Raw genomic sequence first — 25,504 nt, 5'->3', positions numbered from 1 at the left:
AATTCCACCAGGGGTTTGTCAGTGTAGCTCGCTGCTATAATATTCACAGTCAAGGACTTTTCTCAAGGGTGTTCCAGTAGTACTGAATGGCCTACTTTACTCAATGCTTTTACCCTGTCATAGTGTAAATCATTACAGTTTAGTGATGGAAGCATAATCATTAGGATTGAGGCAGTACACACACAGACCAAAAAAAGGGGGCTTGTCAGTTACATTAAGCTAGGTCTTTGTGTGAGATTTTCTTTTTTGTGTATTCAAGCTGATTGTTGCCATTTAATTTTTTTGATACTGTGGGTTTATTAGAAGTACTAATTGGGTGTCATTACTCCACCATCAACAAAATTGCCATAGAGCTTGCCACTGACTTAGCAATAGAAGCAACGGCTCGCTAAATGCCGCTTCTGACTTAAAGACCAAAGACCAGCTGTGGAAACTTTAACTTGACGGAAATTTTCTTAGTCGTCAAACTCAGTCACCCACGCATCATGCAGCTTTCCTGGTCATCCAGCCTCTTCCAATGCCTTGCCCTCTGCTCACCTATTGATCGATGTGCTTTCAGTTCGAGCGCTAGGTAAAAAACAAGAAAAACCCTCCAGACTTGCTCTATAGGAAACTACATTCTGAGAAGCTCTTAAAGTGTTCACTTTAGCGCAGGATTCCTTGTTGCGTGCACCAGACTCTTTTTCCGTCTCCTGCACGGTGCGTGCCGTCATCATCATTAGCAGTCTTCTGCACAATAGCTAATTAGCTTTCTCTTCTATGTCTCCCTTCCCCATCCTGACTAATCCCAGCCAATTACGAGTAAAAGCTTTCTTGCCGGCTACATAGATAGGTATGTGTATATGTGTGAGCATCTAGCGTGGCACATTCCTCTCAGTGATTGTAGCTTTTGCAAGCAACACCATAAACACATACTCCCACAGTGACACTTGAATGATTTTTAATGTCAAGCTACTTGTTAGCGGGATGGCACAGTGCCTGTCCTAATCACTCCAGACAGCCAAAAGACGGGACAGCCAGACGTAGACCCTGTTGCTAAGACATGAATTTGTAAAAAGGCCTGCCAAAATACAATAGCCACATTATTTGATAGGTCCCAGGCTGTGGTGTTAAACTCCGCATGTCTCCAAAGGTCCTTTGTTATACAGTGGCGGGCTGTGTAATCAGTCTGACATAAGGGTTTTTTAATTTATTTAATTTTTTTGTTTGAATTTCCGTCAGGAGAAAGTCTTAATCCCAAAAGCTATAAAAACACAAATCCATCTCTCTCCTTAATGCTGACAGGCTCTTCAAAGATGTACTGACTATCCCTGAATTTCAATTTTGTCAGCAGCAAAAACGACACCTGCGGTTCAATACCGTCTCTTTGGTTTTTTTCCCCCCAGTGGTTGAGAGGCAAGGGGCTTACATGCCACTGTTCAACGGAGACTCTTACCTGGAGCTGAAGGGGCTACATCTGTACGGGCACGATCTGCGGTAAGTCCCATGCCTCAGTGTGAAACCCACATGTATTATTGAACACCGGATACCACGTAGGTCTCACAGACTGAGCTTGTTCTGTGCCTAAAGCCAACACCCTTCTTTAAGCCTGGACTGAACTGACAATGACGGAAACAAGTAATGTTGTCTAAGTGTGAGCATGTAGAACATACAATGTCTTTATATACTGGAGAAACAGTGTTGATGCACCAGACACAGAAAAACATCTAGGAGATGTTTCTAGGAGATCCTCTTAAACTCACGTGTGTGTTTTGCTTCTGTTACATCTGCAGTCAAAAGGTTAGCATGACAGTGGTTTTCATGGCCAACGACTCCAATGGTTTGATCTTTTACAACGGCCAAAAATCGGATGGAAGAGGAGACTTCATTTCACTGTCCTTGAGCGGTGGATTCCTGGAGTTTCGCTACGACCTGGGGAAGGGACCTGCCACCATAAGGTTACCACGACTTGAGAATCTAAGAGGGTTTAAGTTATCAAACAAGAAAACAGAGAAATATAAAACTGTGCATGTGTGTGATTCAGGAGTAAGGAACGGATCCAGCTGAATGTGTGGAACACCATCAACCTGGAGCGCTCCAACCGCAAAGGAGAGATCATGGTGAACAAGAAGGGTGCTGTCCGAGGAGAGGCACCAGTAAGAAAACCGCAACCCACCAAGCTACTTCTAATGGTTATCTTGCTTTTAGCATGCGGGGCTCAGGGGCCAGTGCTATCCTTACCCTTATGCCTGTATTTATATGTGTATATACCCCTCTGTGTGCCTATGCCTCATCTACGCCACATCATGCCCCTATAAGTAGTGTCCAAGTTACTGCTTACCCAGTTTTGCTGATTTTTTTTGTACACAGTCCCAGAGCGTATAGTTTGTTCTAACCTAAAGTATGCAGCTATCTCCAGAAATCCAGCAATGCAAGAGGGAGAGCTGTAAATATAGAAGGGGCAGTCTTAATTTTGTAATACTTCTTCAAGCTTCCTGATTTTCTAGAGATAAAAGTTAGCATTACCTACCAAATTCAAAAAGCAGCCTTTTCTGCTGGTATACAGTCAATTTCATAAATCCAGCCTTTGAGGGTGCTGCCTAGGGAGGTGGAGGCAGATCAAGGAGATAGCAGCAGCGAGAGAGTGCGTAATGAAAATTTTAAACCTGGCGACTAGACTAATAAAGCAGGTACATGGTTCCAAATGAAGGCGATCTAATAGTTTGATAAGTCTGCAAGTCATCCAATTATATTAAACAGTGTAATTTGTGACTGTGAACATGCACTCTGTCAACTCCATCAACTTCCTCTAAGATGCAACACTGCTTTTTTCTTTTTTTCCCCTCTCTCTCGCTGCTCAGTCACCCCTCCTCTGCCTCCCCATCGTCCGTATGGTAATTGTGTTTTACTCCAGCAACGGAGGCAGAAAATCTTATTAAAGAAAGAGAGCAAGGGAAAAGCGAAGATGAGTGGGGGGCTGGTAGGACGCAAGGGATGAGCTGAGACTAGTTATGGAGCTCATTGCAGAGACCCTATCCAGTATTGCTCTAAGCTAATTCTCTCCCACTTCAGCGCTAAGAACCAGGAAGGCGTTACAATACGCTTTGCTCAGAGAAACCTATATCATATCAAAGGTGGTCGCACACAGGAACATATATGGATGCATATAGCATGTTCATTTCAAAGTCTGTTCAGGCTGCTGGTGTAATGAACTACAAACTTTCAAAGGTTCGGATAACAGAAATAATAATCTACTTCACCTCATATTGAATGGCTGTGGTCTATAAATGAGGTTGGGTTAAGTGGCACTATTCATAGACTCTCATCCATGAAGTGTTTTTTGTTTTTTTCTCCTTTTCATCTTTTGCTAATGGCATCGTATGTTTCATGCACGGCCTTCTTAGACTTACTGTCTTATTTGCATTCATGTTCTCTAGTGTAAATACGCACTTGCACAGCTTTGTGGTTTCATGTGTGTGTATGTATATAATGCAAAGGTGTGCTGTCCACATTTTATATTCTTGTTTAACGTACCTGTCTCACATGTCAGTGCTTCACAGCGGCTTTTTTTTTAATACTCTTGCAGGTGCGTGTGTTATAGTACGTGTGTGCTTTGTGGGCTTTTGCATTTGCCTAGCTCTGCATGCTCCTTTGTGCACAGACACTTTCTAGTTACCCTAATAACTCTCTTCCTCCCTATTTTCTTTCCTTCTCTATGATGTGCTGTCTGGAAATAAGAAATCACGCAAGGTAATTAGACAAGTCCCAGTCACACCTCAGCCCCGCATTTTGTTTGAGCCACCTCGCTGTGTCCTCTTACCCTCATCTCTTCATGCAACAACTGCACAGACCAAAAAAAGGGTACTTCTGCAGAGCTGCAGGCAGCTTTAAAGGTGCCAGTTCTGTAGAACAACTTTGCCATTTTCATAAGCTCATAAACGCACACACAGCACCAAAGAGGAGATGCTCCTAAAGAACAAGGTTTGGCTTTCACCTCGGTCCATCTGCTGTGGGGGTGGGAAGGTGGGAGGTAAGAAGGAAAAGAAGCAGCCATCTTTGCGATGGCCATTGTTTTTAGCAACAAAGAAACGTCTTCATTAGTCTGCCGTAGGCGGGGATATCACGCCAGTGCCGCGTGCCTGTCGGAAAGTGAGAGCGAAGACATGGGAGGCGAGGAGGATATATACCGTAGGAGACGGTGAGGTGCTAAGCCAAGCCTGGCTGTTCTTTTGTCATCTGCTCTCACTTTTATGCACAAGAACAATCCTCCATAATATCATGAACTCGCTCACTCTTTTACCCATTACGACACAAGTCTCACTGAACATCACTGAGCAAGAATCACCCCATGGAACCAGCCATCCTCTTTCAACAGGTGGTTATTATTACCTGGAAGAGGGGGAAAACTTAGAACATGATCTACCATTCCATTGCATGCAGTTTCACTTAGCGTCATAGAAGTGTAGCTTGACATAGATAGTGAGTACTTAAATTCCAGAGTATCACTCTATGAAGGGGTAAGATCTCAGGGAAGGTGCAGTATGTTTCTGTAACTCTATCTGCAGAGTAGATGGGTGTTGTAGAGCAGTAATGTCTGCATACAGAGCCTGAGGTGGCTATCTTTGCCCTAAAGTTTGGTGACAACTTTTGGCAAAGCCTAGAGGCAACAGCCACAACTGGGTCCAGCCGCTTTGGCCAAAGTCTCTGCTCTATCTCAGCTGGAAGCGGCTCAAGGTGCAGCGACACAGCCCCGGGCTTCAGCCAAGCACCACAGCCTCCCGCACTCCAAATCCCATCCTAAATAAAAGCCAGCCTGATGCCAGCTTGCCTGCACAAAGCCAGTTTATTTGGCCCCTTCCATCATTTTTACAGCAATTAACTCCACTTTAACCCTCTGGCAATTACTGCCCTACATAAAATAAAGATCATTAATTCCTTCCTTCTGAAGTGGGCCAGTTCTCCCATGCAAAAGTAGCAAAGAGGCACCTTGCTAATGCAAAGCAATTGTTCCAAAGGTTTGGTGGAAAGAATCGAATTTCATAGCCGCCTGCTGCACAAATGAATTGCAATTAATGTGTCTCCACACTCAACCGTTTGAAAGGTCGGTGCTTATAATCAGCCATTCATTAGAGATGTCTGTAAAGAACCATCCATATCTCCAGCCCAGCCTGCTTCTGATTTTCCTTTGTAGTCTCTTTTTATGTCGCACAGATAGAGGATAATTGACCACTCTCTCTGAGAGACACAGAAATCAATTATGTTGTAATGTATCAAGTGTATTGGCGTGGAAGGAAGGCAAGGAAGTTCAGTTAAAGCCTCTGCTGGCTTTAGTATTAAATCTTTTTTTATGGGACATTTGTGACATGTCTGTAAATGTGGTATGTGTATTAATCTCAGTCTTTATATCTTGGGTAAAAGGATGCAATTTATTTCCTGGCTCCCTTGACTGCGGTAAAAGTATAAGCCAATATGTTCTGAATAGGAAACTCTTGAGAAAAGTTGATGATGGGTTATGGGTAAGAGTCAATAAAGACATACAGAGGTAGATGTAGAGCTATTTTTGTGGGGTGCATCTCTGGCTCATAAGCTGAAACGTGTCTGTGTCCTTTCTCATCAGAACCAGCACGTAGATCTTAACCTGAAAGAGTCTCTTTTTGTTGGTGGAGCTCCTGATTACAGCCGACTAGCAAGAGCCGCTGCACTTACGGAAGGCTTCAAGGGAACAGTCCAGCAGGTAAATTTATACATGTCTCTTTGTAAACGAATTAATGTGTCATTAACTCAGATTTTCGATTCTATGTTATTTTAATGACCTTGGACATACAGCAGCAAAGTCCAGCGATAAGTTACTCGCTGTCCTGCTATAAGCCCTCGCATTAGTAATTTTCCATTATGAGCTCACTCTGTGACGGACAGTGGCTGTGCTCATTTGGATTAGTGCACACTAATAATAGAATGCACATTTTTGAAGTCTTTCCATTTTGCTATTCTCAGATCTTTCCCTGACAACTTTCCAGTTTTTTTTCTTCCTCCACTTTCCAGCAAAAATCTCATCTCAGAGTGCCAAAAATAACTTGGTAGAACAAAGGCTGGATGTTACTGTTTGCGCAAAGTTGTCATTAGTTATCCTCTCCAAACTTTCCCTTGACAGTTTCGAGCAAATCAAAAGCTAAATGTGGCGTTTGTCTTGCTTGGCCTGTAGGGAATAATTAATTATGAGGAAGTATTCCGAGTCTGGTGTACTGTTTAACACGCGTGTTGTAATTTTTGGAGGCAATTTTCGGTCTGCAGCAGCAGGGGATTCGTCTTCAGAGGTGCGTGTTAAACTGAATCTACAGCCTCACTGTACGCATTTATTTACTTGTAGGATGTGTCGCCATAATTAGATTTAAGGATGGTTCGGCAGAAAACACAAAACCCTTCATGGATGTGTTCCTTTGGATAACAATCAAGAGTGGTAAATGATAATCTTCAAGTGGTGTGCTAAGGAGGCGAGAATTTAATCAGATAATTTTAATACCTTAAACGACTTATCAGAGGTAATAGGCATACGAGCATGACAAGAATTATATTGTAAATGCAGCACTTCAAAGAAAGGTCACTAAAACTATTACATAAATGCATGTCTTCAAAAATAGTAAATGAGGAGTGTTTATAAGATTTTGATTTGTCTCCAAACGCATGCACACACACACACTCACACACACACACTCACACACACACACTCACACACACACACTCTCACACACACACACTGCTATAAAGCTAGCCCCACTGAACTATGTAGCATGTATTTACTGCACATTATGTCCAGTATGCTCTGTTCTTTGTTGAAGGTCAACACAAAGACAAACAAGAGCTGTGTTTTTTTTAATATATATATATATATATATATAGTATATATATTGTATATATGTGTATATATGTGTGTCTGTGTGTGTGTGTATATATTTTATATAATCTATATATGTGTATATGTATATATGTGTGTGTGTGTGTATATATGTGTATATATGTGTATATATATGTATATATATGTGTATATATGTGTATATATGTGTATATATATGTGTATATATGTGTATATATATATATATATATATATATATGTATATATATATATATATATATATATATATATATATATATATGTGTATATTATTATATATAATTATATATATTTATATATATGTATATATATGTGTTATATATATATATATGTGTGTGTGTATATGCGTGTATATATATATATATATATGTGTGTGTATATGGTGTGTATATATATATGTGTATATGTGTATGTATATATGTGTATATATATATATATATGTGTATATGTGTGTATATATATGTGTATATATGTGTATATATTGTTATATATGTGTATATATATGTGTATATATATGTGTATATATGTGTATTTGTATATATATATATATGTGTATATATGTGTATATATATGTGTATATATGTGTATATATATATATATGTGTATATATGTGTATATATATATATATATATATATATATGTATATATATATATATATGTATATATATATATATTATATGTGTGTATATATGTATACATATACATATATATATATATATATACAAATCCTGTTTCCTCAGGTTTGGTGTGGAATGGGTGTGGCCTAGTCAGAAAAGGATGATATCCTATATTTCTTTGCTCCAAACAGGATTCAACAACATCTGGAGAAAAAAATATCTTAATATATTTTTAGATTTTGTTTTTGCCTGGTTACTAATAAGTAAAGGGCTGTCAAACATAAGGCCCGGGGGCCAGTATCAATCCGTCAAAGATTGACAAAAAATCTGTCCCACAGAATATCTTTGGAAAATGTGAAGGAGCACATTTTAACTGTGTGGACATTCACATTACACCAGTAAATAAGTAAGAGATTAACAATTAGACTACAGAAATTATGATTTTTACATTGGAAAAAACAAGAAAGAAAAGAAAAAAGACATTCTCTAATTAACAAATATTTTCCATTTTTTTATTACAAGACTTTCTGTGCATTGAGCTGACAGACTTTTTTCTCTATCTTTACAGATTTATTTACTACAGTTTAAGCCAAAATTAGCAAAATCAACATGTAGAAAAGCTGTATTGATGAAATTGCACTACTTTTTGTTATATTAAAATATCTCAGGAGTCTCACTGGTCCGGCCCGCTTAGGATCAAAGATCAAAGATGGCCCACGATGTAGAATGAGTTTGACATCCCTGGTTAAGTACAATCAAACCACTGAGTCATCGTGATGTTTTCCACATTTTTATTTTGCTGCTTATTTAATAATTGATATTTGATTTTAGTGATGTACTATCTCAGAAATCCCAAATATGACTCTCCACTGTGGCTCAGATCCAATTTATTTCCTCCCGGTGCTTTTTGAAATATGCGGCCACTAGCGAGAACGTCGCTAGTTGCCGAGATGCATGCTTTTTGTTTCGTAAACGTCTTCGAAGCCAGACTGAGGTAACACCTGGTGATAACGCCCTGTGTGCACTGCTTCTAGATCACTCTGATGGGTACGCCCATCCTCAGGGAGGAGAATGCCTTGCGCTCCAGCAGCGTAGCCATGTTCCAGAATCACCCCTGCTCCAGGGAGCCCTGTCACAACGGTGGCCGCTGCAAACCTCAGCTGGACACTTACAACTGCGAATGCCTCAGCGGCTTCTCAGGGCAGCACTGCCAGAACAGTGAGTACCGCTGCCATCTTTTGTCGTCTGTCCTAACACATACATTACATTTGGCTTTATCCTAATCCGAGTGAATGAACCAGAGAAAATCTCAGTTCTTAAACACATTTCCTACCCCTACTTTAAGGACCAGTGTGATTTCTCTTTGTGTAAGCCAGTGGCTAACAATACTTGCTGGGTTGAGGTCACCTTATCATGTTTTTGCGCGGCTTCAGTGAATCACTGTAACCGTACAAATTGTTCTATTTCCTCATCCAAGATGATCTGGTTTTACTCCAGAAGCATAGCATTTTGGGCTGCTTTTAAAGCATAGTATGAGTGGCACTGACATCAGTGATGCTTCATGTAACACTGCTTGTTCTTGGCTTGCCTCTATAGAAGGTAAAATATGAGTCTCAATTTTTTCTGCTCATAAGACCTTTATTTCCATTGTGCTCTGCCATTGCGAGGTAATAATGCCAATATTAGACATGTGATGTCTCTTTTATGTCACTCTCATTATGTATTGATCTCAAACTAACGCGGCACTTACGAAAATGATGAACTGTGTCAACTGAATATTTATGAAAGGAAGGGGTTGCGCATTCCTTTCATCATCTTCGTGATACTCTGCCAGACGTGCGCTCGTTCGGGGCCAATCTGTCTTACATACTCAGTCGTTGCTTTTGCCATTAACCTTGGGCGTGTGGCCAACGCACCAATCCACCTACCCCATGCTCACACTTCATTGCCTTCGGCTCTGATAACTGAATCTTTATTGATTGGTGCGATCTCATCCTCTCATCATTCCTCGCCCCGCCCCTGTCCTTCACAGCCATCCACGAGAAGTCTGCTGGCGAGACCGAGGCCATCGCCTTTGACGGACGGACGTTCATCGAGTACCACAACGCTGTTACCAGGAGGTAAGAAAGACTACAGTCCGTTCAGCATCATCCACCATCTCTGCTGTAGAAGCTATTAGCCAAATAACCCCTCTTTTCTCCATCTTCTCCCATGGTAAGCTGTGATGACAGTGTTGATGATATCATCAGCGCTGGGGCTTCAGGGTGAACTAGGCGCTTGGCTAATAGCTCATCGTTCTGTCTGTGGCAAGTCCCGCTACGCTTTTGACAGGATTTCACTAATTAGCGAGACAGTTAACAATCACAGTGTTGCCCAGAGCACGCTCGGTTCGCCCTGTGGTCTACCCCGTAGCTCGCACTGATGCTGAACAGTAAGCACACACATGATTAAACTTCTCATCCTATTTTGATGTGGTCATCATGTGCGGATGACCGTTTTTCATCATGCTTTCAAAGATGTGTTGGCTTCAATTTTAACTCCCCGTAATGGGGAAAGAAAGCCGATGACGTAGTTGGAAAATGATTTCTGGGGCTGTTGTATAAAAAAAACAAAAAAAAAACAGCAATCCACTCACTTCAGGCAACTGATGAGACATTTTTAGTCTTCCATCCATCTACAAGGTTGGCAAGAGAGCGCCTCCAGGTTGGAATAAACAAAAATGTTTATGTGACGAGCCTGAAACGACGTCAAGCATACGGCTCTATATCTTCGACTCGCAGCTCCTCACACAAACACTCAGAGGTGTGAAAACCGGGTTACGGTGTGCAGATCATCATGCTGCCGTGGACGCTCATACCTCACACTCACTCAGAAACAACTGGCTGGAGAATCACATATCCGTGTGTGCCTTTTGATGTGTCTTTGCTGCTTGTTGATGGCGTTAGCATTCCAGTTGTTCGTCCTCTGTCCTTGACCTCCCTTGTCTTTGTCCACATGTGTCTTTGTTTCATGTGAATGTCCTTCACTGTCTTTCCTTTTCACTCAAGCCAACTGACCAATGAGATCCCAGAGTAAGTAGACTTTAACATTGGGTATTTACCCAAGTTTCAAATCCAGCTCGACTAACAGCAGTAAAAAAATTTTTTTTAAAAAATCCATGTTTGATAACCCAAATGCAAAGATTAAAGCACATTCAGTTTCCCGTCTTAATATCCACACAGAACTCATCTTAACCGTTAAAGCCAGATTTTCACATCCAAGGCCCATATCCATAATTTCATTTGACAGGTTTCCTTATTTTTAATGCATCATGCATTGTCATTAGCTCCTGTCTTTTTTTCCTTTCAGTGCAAAGGGAAGCATGAATGTTTGCATGATAAGCATTGTGCACAGCCCTCCGAGAAAATGAATTGCTGTACTGAGAATGTGCAATATTTTATGCATGGTTGTAGCTCGTTCATAAACAAAATGAATTGCCACGTGCTTTATGCTGAATGGCATTAAGCGCTAATGTGAGAAATGAATGAGACCCCTTGAAAACTACAAGAGGAGGTTATACTAAATACAACTCAACCTAGTTTCTGGTGCCTGTGGAGTTTGTGCGCGGGAAAACCCTCGGTCATGCCTTAGTTATTAAAGGTTTTTCTTCCTGCTCATTAGCTCGGTAAGTAACCTCTTTTTTTAAAAAGCGCTGAAGCAGAATTCGGCTCAAATTAAGCCGACTGGATTCCGCCCAGAGTTCCACTCCATGCCAGGGCTTCTGTCATTTCATTTTTGCCAGATCTCTAACTGTAATTGTGAATAATTACAGAGTCGACTGTACAGAAAGGCTGTGACATGTTAATCACAGATTTGTCTCCCTTTGTAGATTAGACCTCCAATTGAGATCTCTCTCCTCAGTGTGTAGCCATGGGCATCAATCTCACTTAGCAGCAGGGGACAGCGGTCCTTGAAGCCAGACTGTCAAAAGTTTAATGGATGTCACATTTACTACGAGCCACAATGAGGGTGAATCTAAGCATACCAGGCTCTTGGTGCAGCACTCTAAAGGAGCACAATCAATTGGGTGGGATTTGATCTGGTAAAAGGAATGAATACATTTCTCGGCCATTAAGTGGCGCTAAGGCCAAAATGTCAAACTTTAACCCTGGGTTAATGTTTTGGTTACTATTTACAGCACCCCTTTGATCACTCCTCCTCCTCCATATCTGGAAGCTCAGGTCGATTACGCTCAAGCTCCATTATTTCAGAGACAAATCATATCTGGCCATGACTCTCAACTGATACGCGCTTGACCCCATTTTTGGACAATTGCCCAATTTTTCTCATTCGCTGCTTTCATCTCTGGACAGAAGGTAATTGGTGCAGCACTGTAGCGTGCAGAGCCATAAATATAAAGGAGCTGGTCAATAATTGGACGCTGACTTAAAGCGGGCTCTGCACCTCAGTGGACACTGACCATGAATGTGCTTAATCTTGATGCTTCACTCTTTTAAAAAATGCTTGATCCCAAGGCATTTTGGAGAGTTAGTCATCCATCTTAATCTCAGCGGTTCCCTTAAGAACCTTTTTATGGTTGTGGTGTTATCAAGGCTAAGCTACACTCTTCCTATGATCACACAACAGTTGTTATCGACTTGACGTGGTCGATATTGTAGTAGAGCAGATAAGTTATGCTTTTTGCAGCTCCAGGCCTAAACTAGACCTCCTCCCTCCCCTCCTCCCTCCCTCCCTTTCTCCTTGTTGCCCCTTGCGCTTACACTGCATGCCGTTGACTTTCTCCCCCTGCTCCCTTAAGTCCCGAGTCTCTGGAGAACCCATCCGACCAGAGGTGAGTCTCTCAAAGCTATCAAAAATGTGGTGCTGTCGGCTTGCGTATCACCTCCTCATTCCTCCCCTTCCCTCCAGACAACCCCTCGTCGACCTCTCACAGGGCTAAATCCTCCTCCGCAGAGACAACACTGTTTCCATTACTGAGATAGAGTTACCAATACGAAAGGCAAAGAGCCTCTGCATATGCTTCAATAAATTCTGAAAAAGTTAAGAGCTCTGATAACAGCACAAATCCATCCAGAGCTACAGTCTCTTTGCAATAGCCGTCCTCCCACATGGCTTTTTATTATTCTAAGCACTACTGCCACCTAGAGTTGAAACGTAGGTCCACACCCTGAGAGGCCTTTTTCAGCTTTGAAAAAAATCCGAGAAGATAAAACTCTTCCATTTCCAAAAAGAAACAGCATCACAGCAGAAATCTATGAAGTCTGCGGTGTATATGAGATCTAGAGCGCTGTGCGCCGCCGTTGTTTTATTCATGATATATTCAGCACTTTTAATAACCTTGACCTTATCACTGACAATCCGCTCCAGTGGAGATTTATTGGGCCCTGTAAGCTCTTTGAGGGTTTGCCAGGAGAAGGTTCACTAAGCTGTATTTTTTGTTAGTTTGTTTTTTTCTCTCTGGAGAAAAATTTTTTTTTTTGGTGTGTGTGTGTGTTCCTGTTTACCTCAGCAGTTTTGGTTAATCAAGGGGGTCGATGTTTGTAACCTAAGCATGTTTTTGGAAAAGAAAATCCTTTTTTTCCCGTCTGCTTCTGCTGAGGCGACTGGCATCATTTTTGGCATGAGCTTTCAAAGTTTATTTCCTCCAAAGTTAAATATCATCTTGCTGCTTTGTTTAGACATCATTTAATGGAAGATAAACAGGAAAAAAAATGAAGAAAATCTCCTCGAGGTTAAGGAGAGCTGCTATTCTCATTCTCTCTGTATTCCCTCCCATTTCCTGTCCTGTTTGTACTCCCATGTGCTTCCCTGTTTGCTGTGCTGACTCCCTTGCCTTGTTGTCTGTCTTGTCAAATCTATCTCCAGGTCTGTGGTGTTGTTTTTTTGTTTGTTTTTTGTTTTAATTGAATCCACGTGTTGTTGGTTCTTTGTCGTACGTGCCCTCACCTTGTCTCTGTCTTTGTGTTTAAATACCCTTTGAAGACGTTGGAAGTAGTTCCATTTTGCTGATGTGCAAACAAATGTGCAGAGACTGAATGATGGGGTATGATTGCCTGGATGTCTGCTGTATCTCTGGTGGACTCACGGAGGACCTTTGTTAGTGCGTTTGTATGCAGACATGGATGTGCGGTGTTGTCTGTCTGTGCACGAATTCAGCAGAGGCACATTGCTCTGTGTACTTTTCTCGCGCAGCGGTGACAGTGGCTTACAGTGCCTCTTAAGGATAGAAGGGAAGTCTCCTAGTCTCTGCATCCAAATCACCCTGGCAGCTGTAGCAGTCAAGAGACGGGAGATCAAACAGCTGCCTAAACAACACACACAGAGCAATGCACAAAGCAACAAAGGAAGCAGTAGGCAGCAGTGCAGTTCAGGCTCAGTAGGATGTAGAAAAGCTAATAGCGAAACAGCCCCCTGCTACTCACCCAGCATCCTGATTCTCCTTCAAAATCCCGGTAACTCTGTTAGCATGTGATTGCAGAGTTAAAGCTACAAAGTTTTCTTTCTAAATATGTAAGCAAATAGAACCAGATGTCATCACAGGTAATGCACCTTTGAGACGACAGCACAGGACCCTTGCTTCCTATATGCAATATCCATAGGTATGTTAAAGATTAGAAATCTTTCTGATGTAGCAGACAAATAAATGAACATGTATTTTCTCTCCTTCTAGCGAGAAGGCTCTGCTGGTGAACAAATTTGAACTAAGCATCCGAACTGACACGACCCAGGGTCTGGTGCTGTGGAGCGGAAAGGGCGTGGAGCGCTCAGACTACATTGCCCTAGCAATTGTAGATGGACATGTCCAAATGACCTATGACCTGGGCTCCAAACCCGTGGTGCTGCGCTCTACTGTGCGTGTTGACACCAACAGCTGGATACGCATCAAGGCCAGCAGGTAAGACGGGAGACGATAGGTAACAGGGGATCAGTGATGGAAGCTTTTACATTTAGACCAGGATTAGAATTAATCCATATTGTGTTTGTGTTGCTGCACACCGTGATCTCCTGCATGAATCCTCGGCTACACAGCGATCCCTCACACTGAGATGACTCCGATTAGTTCCAGATTAACGTTATTTTCATGCCTGGTCATGCACGAGGATGATATTATGCATCAAATTGCTTTGACACGGTAATGAATGTTCAAAAAGGAAGAACATCCTGCAATATCCACACACACACACATAGGCAGGAAATAAATGAGTAAAAAAAATAAGAAAAGTGAATGCGTATTTGTATGTGTATTTCCCTTTCATACACATCACTGTATTTTGCTCTGTAGATGACTTGCAAGAATGCTTGATTTAAAAGAAGAGAAAGACAGTATGAATAACATTAATATAGCTGCAAGCAGTGAAGACGAAGGTCCGAGCAGACTGTGAGCATTTGAACTGTCGTTGACCTCTCAGGACAGCTGTAGACATACCACATGCTTAAATTGCTATAATCTTAACAACTGGGACTTTCAAACCGTAGAACCTCTGCCTCACCAGAGAAGTGAAAATGACTTTGCCTCTGCAAAAACTTGACTAACGAGACATATCATATATGCATACCTATGGTATTCCCCTTGTTTTATGTAAACTCAAAAGCTTCATAACAGTCAGAAAATGCATGTGATGTTAGTCTGAAAAAGTCTCATCGTTCATGGAGTTTCACGTTTTGTCACACATTAGTGAACCTCAGGGACATTTTTGTAACTTAGAGATTACAAAATGTGTGAAATCAATCATTAACAGATTTAATGCTTGAGACCTTAGATTGTGCAAACTTGCACTAATCCATGCAGCCAACTATGAAGTCTAAACCTGTTGCATATGTGTTGCTACCCGGAGGTGGAGTCTGATGCACTTTAATGCATAAGCTTAGTACTACTACCAAACATGGGTCTCAAGTGCAAAAAGTGCAAAGTGCAAAAACAAATGCCCTTCAGGCTTTTCCAGTAGTCAAGCCTGGATGAAATAAATGCATGAGTTACTTTCTCAAAGTCAGCAGGTGACAATTTTCGCAAGGGCCCACAGCTGGAAGGGGGTGGCTTTAACAACAGAATTTATTTGATCAGTTTGTCAGGACAGATGACGTTGTACTTACCACAAAACTAGTCAGTCACATCATAAACAGTTTTTGATACAGTTGAGCCTTGTCTATACAAACCTGTAGCAGGTGCATAGACACTCACCGACACTCACTTTCCTGTCTTCCTCTCACGTTCTGCCAGAGGGTTCTTAATGTTAAAAGGGAGTTTTTCTTCACCACTGTCGCCAAAGCACTTACTCAGAGGGAGTCATCAGATTGTTGGGCTTTTCTCTGTATTCTTAAACTGTCTTTACCTTACAATATAAAGTGTATTGAGGTAACTGTTGTTATGATTTGGTGCTATATACATAAAATTTGAATTGAATTTATTAGTTGCACTTGCTGGCACTGGATTGGACCCCATTTTGCCTTCAGAACTAAATAATTTCTTCGTGCCAGAGAATCAGTAAGAGATTGCTTTGTGGGTATATCCTAGTAGATTTCTGAACCACGCCATGTTAAAAGTCCCTTAAATCACATTTCTTCCTCATTTTGATGCGCAGCTTGAACTGCAGTAGGTCGTCTAGGCTACGTCTTAATGCCAAGGTGACATGTATGACCAGATATTTGTGTTAACAAGTAGTTGAAAATGTGTACCTAATGTAGTGGCCAGTGACTGTAGGTGCATGTGCAAGAACAATAAATAACACTTGAATTAGAGAAAATAACATTTAGTAAATGAATAATGGATAGAAGAGAAAAAACACGAAGTGTGCCGAACTTTTCTGTCCCATGGTGATGTCACTTTAATGGATTTCTTCATTAAAAATAAATTCATTGCCCAAACTCAACACCTTCCCTGCGACCCCTGCATTATCGTCGGTGAGCATTTTACGTTCGGCATCGCGGCGACTGGTCACGTGGGGGGATAATTTGTTCGGTTTCATCACGTAAGGCGGGAATAATCGATCCCTGAAAAGCTGCTCCATCCATTTCAAACAGGAACTAGGCCAAATCTCATCCCAGACTAACAGGGAGACCGCATGAGAAGATGACATCATTTCGATGGTAATGATGGTGTAAATCGCAGCATGTGGCATACGACTCACAAAGCTGCATAGCTAGCTGTGTTTGTGGCTTGCCTCTAATGACAGTCTCTCTGCTGGAAGCCCACTTTAGCGGGGTTCAAATCAGCTCTGTCTTCACAATTCTTAAGTGTGTGCTAATGCGCCACATGGAGCCACCTCAAATAAATGGTGCTCTAACGGCATCTGTTAGCTGGTAGACAGGCACGTTTAGAACACTGCTTGGCAAAGGCAGTTATGTGAGTGCTTAGTATACTGGCAGTCGAGCAATAGAGTCTTGATGCCTCAAACTAAACGAAACTGCAATTTAAAGCTATTCGCTGTGACACACACGTACTCACTTCCAGTGCCCTTCTCCTTTTGTCTTTCTCCTCTTTAGAGCACTTCGAGACGGCTCTCTACAGGTTGGCAACGAGGCACCGGTGACAGGGTCATCACCTCTGGCATCAACACAGCTGGACACAGATGGAGCACTCTGGCTGGGTAGGTGGCCACACATGCAGGAAAAAGTTGAACTCTTAATTCAGACTTGAAAATGTGCCTAGCTATGCCATACATAAAGCATGGCAATGCTTGTAATTGTGCAGAATAGTGCTTTTTCATCCTAGCCACTGGTTGGGCTGCCAAAAAGTGAGCAATGAAGTCAATGCTTCTGGCAGGTGAAAAAAAGATTGCAGTTTAGGCAAAAAAAAAAGAGTCCAAGCCTATTCAGGTATTGAGTTGAGAAATGAAAGGCTATCTGACTAACTCCAAAGTTGTCTGCTCTCCTGAATTGAAAATGACCAAAGTCGGCCCGTTATCTACCTCGAGTTCAATTTAAGCTGAACTTGGCTCAGAGAAATCGTTTTTGAAAGAACACACACAGCACCGCTGGATTGAACATTCTGAGGAAATAACATTGAAGACGGGCAGCAAAATAAAGTCAGACTGTTCTTTAAAATGCACAGTGCGCAGCGAAAAAAAGACGCAGGTCTGTGAGGAGAAGCAGCCCGAGTGACATTTAAAGAGCCTCGCCGCATGTAAGAGGTGTGCTCGTGCTCTCAGGTACACGTACACAAACACACATGGGGAGGCAGCGCAGTGGAACAGGTGCTGAGCGAGCCCTGCAGCAAGAATATATAATCCTCACGTAGCCCTCCCATCGAGAGCCCTTCTCCCTTTTTAAATCCCCTTTTCGCTGTTCATCATTAATTCATCTGTAACTCGCATGAAATTAGCCCTGTCGACTCCTGATTCTGAGGCACACAATCCGATTAATGTGGGCAGGGACAGGGGATGTAAAGAGCTCAGCGGGAATGTGAACTCTCGGCCTCACAAAACATGGAAGAGATGGAGGTGCGGGGGTGAAATGAGTCGCACGGGCATCAAGTAAAGAGGAAAAGGGATGCAGGAGGGTTCTGACCCTGTAGATACCAAAGAGGGAAACAGAAAAGAGGGCTAAATAGGTAAGGCATGGGAAATGAAGCTATGGTCTCTCTCCCCCTAAGAACAGATTCAAAATAATTCTGAATAAAGATGTTTCACACTGTCTTAGTGAGAAAGACACTAATGACTACTTTATGTTTGCTCAAAACACCATCAAAAGAGGAACCTGAGCAGGCACCCAAAAATTAGGAGAGCTGGAAGAATTACACCCGTAGTGATTTGAGAGAGTTTGCTAAAGGTGAAATTGTAGTGGTTAGACGACTGGATCAGAGCATCTCCAGATCTGCAGCCCTTGTGAGGTGTTCCCCGTTGCAGTTGTCAGTGTCTATTAAAAGTGGTCCAAGGAAGGAAGTCTAAGGAGCTTGGAAAGAAAAGCGTCTGGACTTCTTTAAGTTGTTTGAAGACGTTTCACCTCTCATCCGAGAAGCTTCTCCTGGGTCTGGGTACGGTTTGCCCCTCTGGGGGCAGGGGTACGTGAACCTGGCATATAGAGTATGTTTGGGGAGTGTGAATGTGTGTACAGTGTCTATTTGTGTCTGTCTCCATGTCGGGTGAGTGCCGAGTATTTGTTTGTGTATATGGAGGTGGGAATGCATGTTTGTGTCTGCGTGTGCCTGTTCGTCTGTGTCTTTATGTCATCTTGGGTGGTAAACTCCACCTCTCTGGGAACATCTCAGGCTCTCCGAGGTATGGAGGCCTATCTCCCCTCACCACACTCCCTGCCAGTGGCCGATGCCCTCAGATGTTGGTGTGTTGGTGGTTCTTGGTGTCTGGGGCTGGGCGCTCATGTATGTACCGGCTCACTCCTGGTGGCCGATTGGCGAGGCCTGGTGCCTGTGGCCCGGCTGTGCCCCTTCCGGGGGGTGGGGTGCCCTCTGGCCTCTGGGCCTGAGGCCCGGTCCTTTCTGGCACAGCTGGCTGCTGGCAGAGCCTGCAGGCACGTCACTACAACCCCCTCTGGCCTCTGCTCCATGGCTGCTGGGTGACCTCTCGTTTGGAGCTCTCCTCAGATCTTCCCAGGAGGGTGGCACGGTTGCCCTCCTTGGGTCCTCGTATTCTGGGGCCTGGATCTCCTCCACCTGCTTCATGCCCTGGGGGACGGGGCTATGGCTCCCCACACTCCCTAGCAGATCGTTACATGGAGAAACCTTTTGAATACAAGTGTGCCGATCCACACAGGTGTGCACACAAGTGTACACACGTTTGTTCACAGACACAAACTTCACCTTTCTTGGCTGCTACCTCAAAGCACATTGTGCGCTGTCGATCTTGCGTACTGCACACTAACATGTAAGCTATTTAGACTCGACTGTACACTGTGATCGTGTTTTCCTTCGAAACAGTAAATTCCGTTGAAGCAGCCTTTCAACTCCTCTCTCTGTCTCTCGCTAGCAAAGTTGACCCAGACAACAAAGTAAAGCTAGTTTTCAGCTACGAGCCCGACACGGAACCTACCGTATTAGCCAGAGGTCCCTGTACTACGGTTCGGAGCTGCGGACCTGTTTTATATACGCGCGGAATAGTTTTCCATACGAGATCGCGGCAAAAAGTGCAGCTTTACCTAATGTCCACCCTACTGTTACTCATTTTATATTAAGATTTTAAATCTATTTGGTATTGTTATGGCGAGTTGCCTTCAGTAATAGTAATAAATCACACAGCAATAGTACATTCATGTAGTTGTAAAAAGCATGATGATATATTAAGTAATCCAAAGTATTCAGAATACGTTACAAAATACATTTTGGGGCATGTATTCTGTAATCTGTAGTGGAATACATTTTAAAAGTAATCTTCCCAACACTGGTTGTGGTCATAAGTTTATATAGCATTTATCATGGGCATGAATATCATGGTAGTGTGGGGTGTTTTCATTATTTCTTAGAACTGTTCTTTTTCCAGGGTGAGATAATTCTACACCATACATCTTTAATGACTTTAGAAAACAAGAATTTGGTGCACAAGTTTGAAATTATTTGGTATTTTCTTAAACTACACAGGATCACAAATATTTAAGTAAAGGCTAAATATATACACCCCCACTAATAATTGGCTTAGGAAGTTGCCCATAGATCAGACACTTTTTGTAGCCATCAACAGGCTTCCAGCATAATTCTCTTTTTGGCAGAATTAGTAGAGTTTATTTAAACTGGTTGGTTTCCTGGCACAGACTCAGCTTTTAAGCATAGTCCACAATGTTCAATAGATCAGATTCTACCAGAGGTGAGACCAAGTCATTGTTTTGCAAGTCTCAAGTAAGTCTCAAGTCTTTATCCTCAAGTCACAAGTCAAGTCTCAAGTAAAGTCAAGCAAGTCAGAGTCAAGTCTTAAGTCAAGACAGACAACTTTCAAGTCAAGTCCCAAGTCCGAAACTTTGAATTTCAAGTCCTTTCAAGTCTTTTTTTAAAAACAATGTTGCAGTTATATGTTAGGTGTAAATAATAGACCATGTGTTCTTTTTTTAAATCTGTATTTATCTCATCACCTGATGAAACAAGTAACTTACAAAATATGCACAAACTAATTCTGAAATTGCACCTTGTACAGCTCAATTAAACTTTGCTGCAAGAATAGTCTTCCTCTAAATTACAAATTCACAGAATAAACATTCAGTGAAAAATGCAAAAGCAGTAAATTTAGTGCAGTGTGATTAGCTTGTCCTCTCTCTCTCGATATATAGATATATAGATATATATATAGATATATATATAGATATATAGATATATATATAGATATATAGATATATTGATATATATAGATATATATATATATATATATGTGTATATATATATATGTGTATATATATATATGAACAAGAATTTGCACTTTAAGTTATTTTTAAAGTGCACATTATTTTTTTATTTGTTTTTGTTTTTTTAAAAATCTGGTTAATTTGATTGGCTGTGCTACAGCTCACGCTCACATACATACGGAGTGTGGTAAGAATTAATGAATGAATGAATAAAGTGAATTAATGGTCCACACTTTTTATATAATATGTATGTTAAATTTTAGATTTGGGTAAAATATCAAGTCTTTTCAAGTAAACAGGTTCAAGTCCAATTCAAGTCCCAAGTCACTGGTGTAAAAGTCCAAGTCAAGTCACAAGTCTTCCAACCTTTTTTCAAGTCAAGTCTAAAGTCATAAAATTAATGACTCGAGTCTGACTCGAGTCCAAACCTCTGGATTCTACCTTTAACATCTGCAAACTTGCTGCAAACCATCAGCTCAGTTTCTGTGGGGGGGTTTTGAGCCACAGAGGAAAAGAATGATTTTCTGCTTTTGGTTTCTTTGAAATAAGTACGAGAAGAAGTGGGTAGTTAGCAGCTGTATACAAGTGGTGGCCCAGAGTTCGAAAAACACAACAACATAAAAAAAAAAAAAAGTGACCATTTCTGAAATGTTTTGTTTTTAGTTTTCTTTTGCTTTCAGGATGCTGTTGTGTTTTGTACCTCAGGGCCAACTCAGCTATGAGCAGCAAAGAGCAGCACGTATAAGAAATCAGACTTCTATGTACACAAAGGCTGCCAGAGGGCTGAGAAGACTAAGTGATGGACATGTGATACATGGGGAGTTTACAGCACGGCAGTGAGCACTTAGCACCAAAGATGGAAACAAATTAAAAATAATGAGGATGCTAAGCATTCATCATTTTATACTCCGTCACCACCTTTCTTTTGTAGTGTTTTTTTTTTTTAGTACTTTATACACCGTGTCAAATTAAAAGAACATTCTCTCTTCTCTGTCTGACTTCAGTTCTGTGTGACTGCCGTGCTAGGCTCCATCTCACTTTGATCACGGCAGTCTGACAAATACACTGTCATCCTGTCATGTCCATCAGCTGGTGTCATAGTGAAAAATATCAAAGGCTGTAATACAACCTGACAAAACCATGTAGCTGCTTTTGTAGTTTGTACCAAAATATTTCAAAGGTTGGCTATTTGATGGATATTTCCAGTTTAATTCGTTGCAAAAGCCGAACCCTTATCCCGCTGTTTGATCTTTAAAGGGGCACTACACTGACTTTTAAGATTAGTTGACTAGTTGTGCAAAGTATTTTTCTGCAGGTGAAAAAAAGAAAAGTTTAAAGTTAAAAAGGAACTGCTGGCTGATTTGACTGAAATAACCTTTTCAGTGACTCACAGTCAAAGTAACCTCGTCTCCTGTCCCTCCTCAGGTGGTCTGGAGGAGCTGCCGGTTGCCCGCCGGTTGCCTAAGGCCTACAGCACGGGTTTCGTTGGCTGCATCAAGGACGTGGTGGTGGACGGGGTGGATCTCCACCTGGTGGAGGACGCCTTAAACAGCCCCAGAATATTACACTGTTCCGCCGCCAAATAACTCCAGCAAAGACAGAAATATCGCAAGCAATGAAAAAGAAAAAGAAACCCTCCCACCCGCACCCTCTATAGCGCCCATGTCTCCTGCTGTAATTATTTTCTATTTTTGTATACTTCTCATCGCTTTTTATATGGAAAGAAAATGAATATGTTGTTTTCATTTTTGTTTTATATATTTTGCTCTTATCCGCACCTCCGTTCACAGTAAAAAATTCCTTTTCTTTCAAGGCCCTTCATTTTTTTTTTCCAAAAAGAAGGCACCTCGGTGAAAACCACAGATATTAAATCCATGTCACATTTGATGTTTTTAAAGAATCTTTAAAAAAAAAACCAGCCCTACCAGTTTTTTGTTTTTTATTATTTTTTATTCTCATCCTTTACTTGAACACGGTGGACCCTGCTGATGATCTCCGGTTACTGCCTTGTCTCGGTGCCATATCTGCCGTTCCACATTCCCCGAGCATGGCCTATACATCTTTGATAGACACACATTCCCTCACGAGAGATGGATGCTGTAGCCGGTGCGTGCGTTTCTTCGATGCTGCAGCCAGCTGCCGACTACAGTCAAGAAACTCTGTATTCAGCCCTGGTATTCAGTCCACTGTATTTTCCTAATGGGACTTTTCAGAAATCAGTCAAGCTGCTACAGTGAGAAAGTACACAGTCATAAGCACTCGATCAACCCCATCTCACAGCACCCTGAAAAGAGGGGGAAAAAAAGAAAAGAAAAAACTCTCCACTCGATCTGAATCCCATCCAAGCCTTTAGTTTTGAAATATGACTCACTAACACCGCAACCCGATGTGACGGAGAGAGAGCGCTGCGTGCAACAATGACTTGCATATTATTAGTCATAAGTCAAGACATGAATCACAGACATGGATAGATGTTATAAATATAGAGTATATAAATAATACCTGAGACTGTGAATATGTAAGATGGGTTCTCGTTGGAGAAATTGTGCTTCTCCTGTACTATTGTGCGTTCTGTTCTACAATCAGCAGATGAACTAATGATGACCACTATAAATGCATGCACTTCTGCAGTGTTGGTTTGAAAAATCTGGGGTTTTTGTTTGTTTGTTTGTTTGAGTCCAAGAAAAAGAATCTATTTTGAATAACTGGGAGTCGGGGGAGGGGGGCGTTTTTTGTTCTTGTTTTAAACGAATCGAGGTTCCTTTTTCTTCTTTTATTTTCACTTCTCAGTGATTTCAGAAAGTACAGGCTTCACAGACATCTTTAAAGTCTGGTCATTCCTCCTTTTTTTGTTTTTTGTTTTGTTTGTGATAGATATATATTTCTGTATTATTCTCGGGAGCAGTTAGTTTTTGCAGGGCCTTTAATGGCGTCTAAGGGAAGAGTTATTACCATATCTGACCTTAAGGAGGTGCTGAAAGCAAAGACTGAAGAAAAGGACAGACAGAAAGGAGGCAAAGGGAGATCTTATCACGAGAGCCACTTCTCTTGGGAATGTCCTGTCAAACAGCAGTCAGTCAACACAAAGAGAAAAAAATCTTCACAAAAAAAGAGAAAAAAAAACTCTACCTGAGACTTAAATTCATGTTTTTGTATTTCACCTAGGAACATTCCTGGAGGAATCTTTTTTTTTTCTTCTTTCGGCTGTTGAGTGAAAGAAAGAGAGAGAAAAAGAGAGAGACTTTGACGCTATTGTGACCCTTTGAAGCCATAGCAGCCGCAAAAAACTGGGAAAACATACATAATCCTTCAGTACTTGCGATCTAACCTAGTAACGCATGGGTTTGTTTAACTAGTGCGAATCCTGTACAATTCAGTGAACTGTTGCAACGTGGAGTCGTCTTTGCTGAACCACAATAAGCTTCAATGAATGACTGAAAGAAACTTGTTTTGATATGAGAACCTTGGCAATATTCTGAGACTAAATCATGCCTGTTCGTGGTTGAGTATCAAATGGTCTTGTACTTTTTCGTTTGTTCGTTTCCTTTTCTCTCTTAGGTTCCTAATTATCTTTCCCTCCTTAAAAGTCATCAAGCAACCTGTTTTTGTACAGCCCTGCAATTTTTAAGTGTAAATTTAGCAACAACGTGTGATCTGTGGAGGTTTATGTTTTTAGTACTATACACTGGAGCCATGTCTGACTTTTGTCTGTTCACCCACACGATGCTCTATACTTCTGTAAATGGGGGAGGAATAGCACTGAAGCTGATTGTGTGCGTCCGCACCAGGGCAGGAATCCCTCTTCTAGTGTCCCAAGATGCTTTTAAAATTCCAGCAGTCACTCTCTCAAAGCTTAAACTGGTCTTATTTTATTACACTCTTCTTGGAGTTTGACCACTTCAGGTGGAACCACTTGGACTCGAGAACACACACACACACACACACACACACAAAAGACAATTGCAGTCCATGTATGGTTTGGATGGAAACTATGAATTGCCTTAAAAACCAGTCATCTTGAACTGCGAGCAGGTGACGAAGACGTTATCCATGTAACTGTTTTGTTACTTTAGCCAGTGTATTAGCCTCATTCTGATAATGTAAATGAGTAATACAAAATAATAATAATAATAATGACTATATTAGTAATAATGCTCATACTCATATGAAAAAAATATCCCAGAGGGCTTACGCAAATATCCCATCTGGCTTTTTACAAAAAAAAATCTTCTATTTACTGATTTTTGAATCTATTTTCTGTTCCTTATTTATGTCTACATGTGGATTACCCTCCATGTCTGGCCTCTGTAAACTACTGTCTGACTGCGCAAACCTCGTCAAAGGGCAGTGCACCGATAAGAGTGGCATGACCTGAACATTACTAACTTTATGACCTTTGTCTTGTGTTCCTACCACCATGAAATAAACCGTCAACCAAATGGAGTCTCATCTTGTCTGTCATCTTCATTTTCTCCTCATTTGTGCCACATCAAAGCTCAATATTTATTTTGATTACTGATTACAGGTCAGAACTTACAGCACTTACGTTTTCCTGCCACCCTGCATAATTCAGTTCTAATATGAGATAATAGAGTAGAGATCAAAGATAGAGAATTATTCATGTTTACTTGATTTATTTTATTTTTTGCTCATTGGCGACTTTCATAGCTCAAACATTAGGGGAATACTAGGCCCAGTTGTGGCTATAGCACTCTTTTGGCAACATTTGAATGATTCATTC

General features: G+C 41.4%; 1 protein-coding gene across 8 annotated transcripts in view; it reads left to right on the top strand.

The window, feature by feature from the left end:
- The window catches only part of agrn (agrin), a 261,810-nt gene extending 236,604 nt beyond the window's left edge, over positions 1–25,206 (top strand). For 5 of the 8 annotated variants that reach the window (XM_042228156.1, XM_042228161.1, XM_042228154.1 and 2 more), the window contains 12 exons: positions 1,386–1,476; positions 1,773–1,937; positions 2,024–2,135; positions 3,718–3,729; positions 5,597–5,713; positions 8,520–8,703; positions 9,518–9,605; positions 10,533–10,556; positions 12,284–12,316; positions 14,156–14,380; positions 16,966–17,069; positions 22,189–25,206. In XM_042228156.1, coding sequence (XP_042084090.1) covers positions 1,386–1,476; positions 1,773–1,937; positions 2,024–2,135; positions 3,718–3,729; positions 5,597–5,713; positions 8,520–8,703; positions 9,518–9,605; positions 10,533–10,556; positions 12,284–12,316; positions 14,156–14,380; positions 16,966–17,069; positions 22,189–22,349 — 1,316 coding nt within the window. In that variant the 3' untranslated portion in view covers positions 22,350–25,206. The remainder of the gene's footprint in view (positions 1–1,385; positions 1,477–1,772; positions 1,938–2,023; positions 2,136–3,717; positions 3,730–5,596; positions 5,714–8,519; positions 8,704–9,517; positions 9,606–10,532; positions 10,557–12,283; positions 12,317–14,155; positions 14,381–16,965; positions 17,070–22,188) is intronic. The other 3 variants (XM_042228155.1, XM_042228157.1, XM_042228158.1) reach the window with 3 other exon arrangements.
- Positions 25,207–25,504: the final 298 nt, after the last annotated feature.

The sequence above is a fragment of the Haplochromis burtoni genome, unplaced genomic scaffold, assembly GCF_018398535.1.
Source record: "Haplochromis burtoni strain Fernald_Lab_line unplaced genomic scaffold, NCSU_Asbu1 Contig_307, whole genome shotgun sequence".
Classification (NCBI taxonomy): domain Eukaryota; kingdom Metazoa; phylum Chordata; class Actinopteri; order Cichliformes; family Cichlidae; genus Haplochromis; species Haplochromis burtoni.
This window is presented reverse-complemented; position numbering and strand designations above follow the sequence as displayed.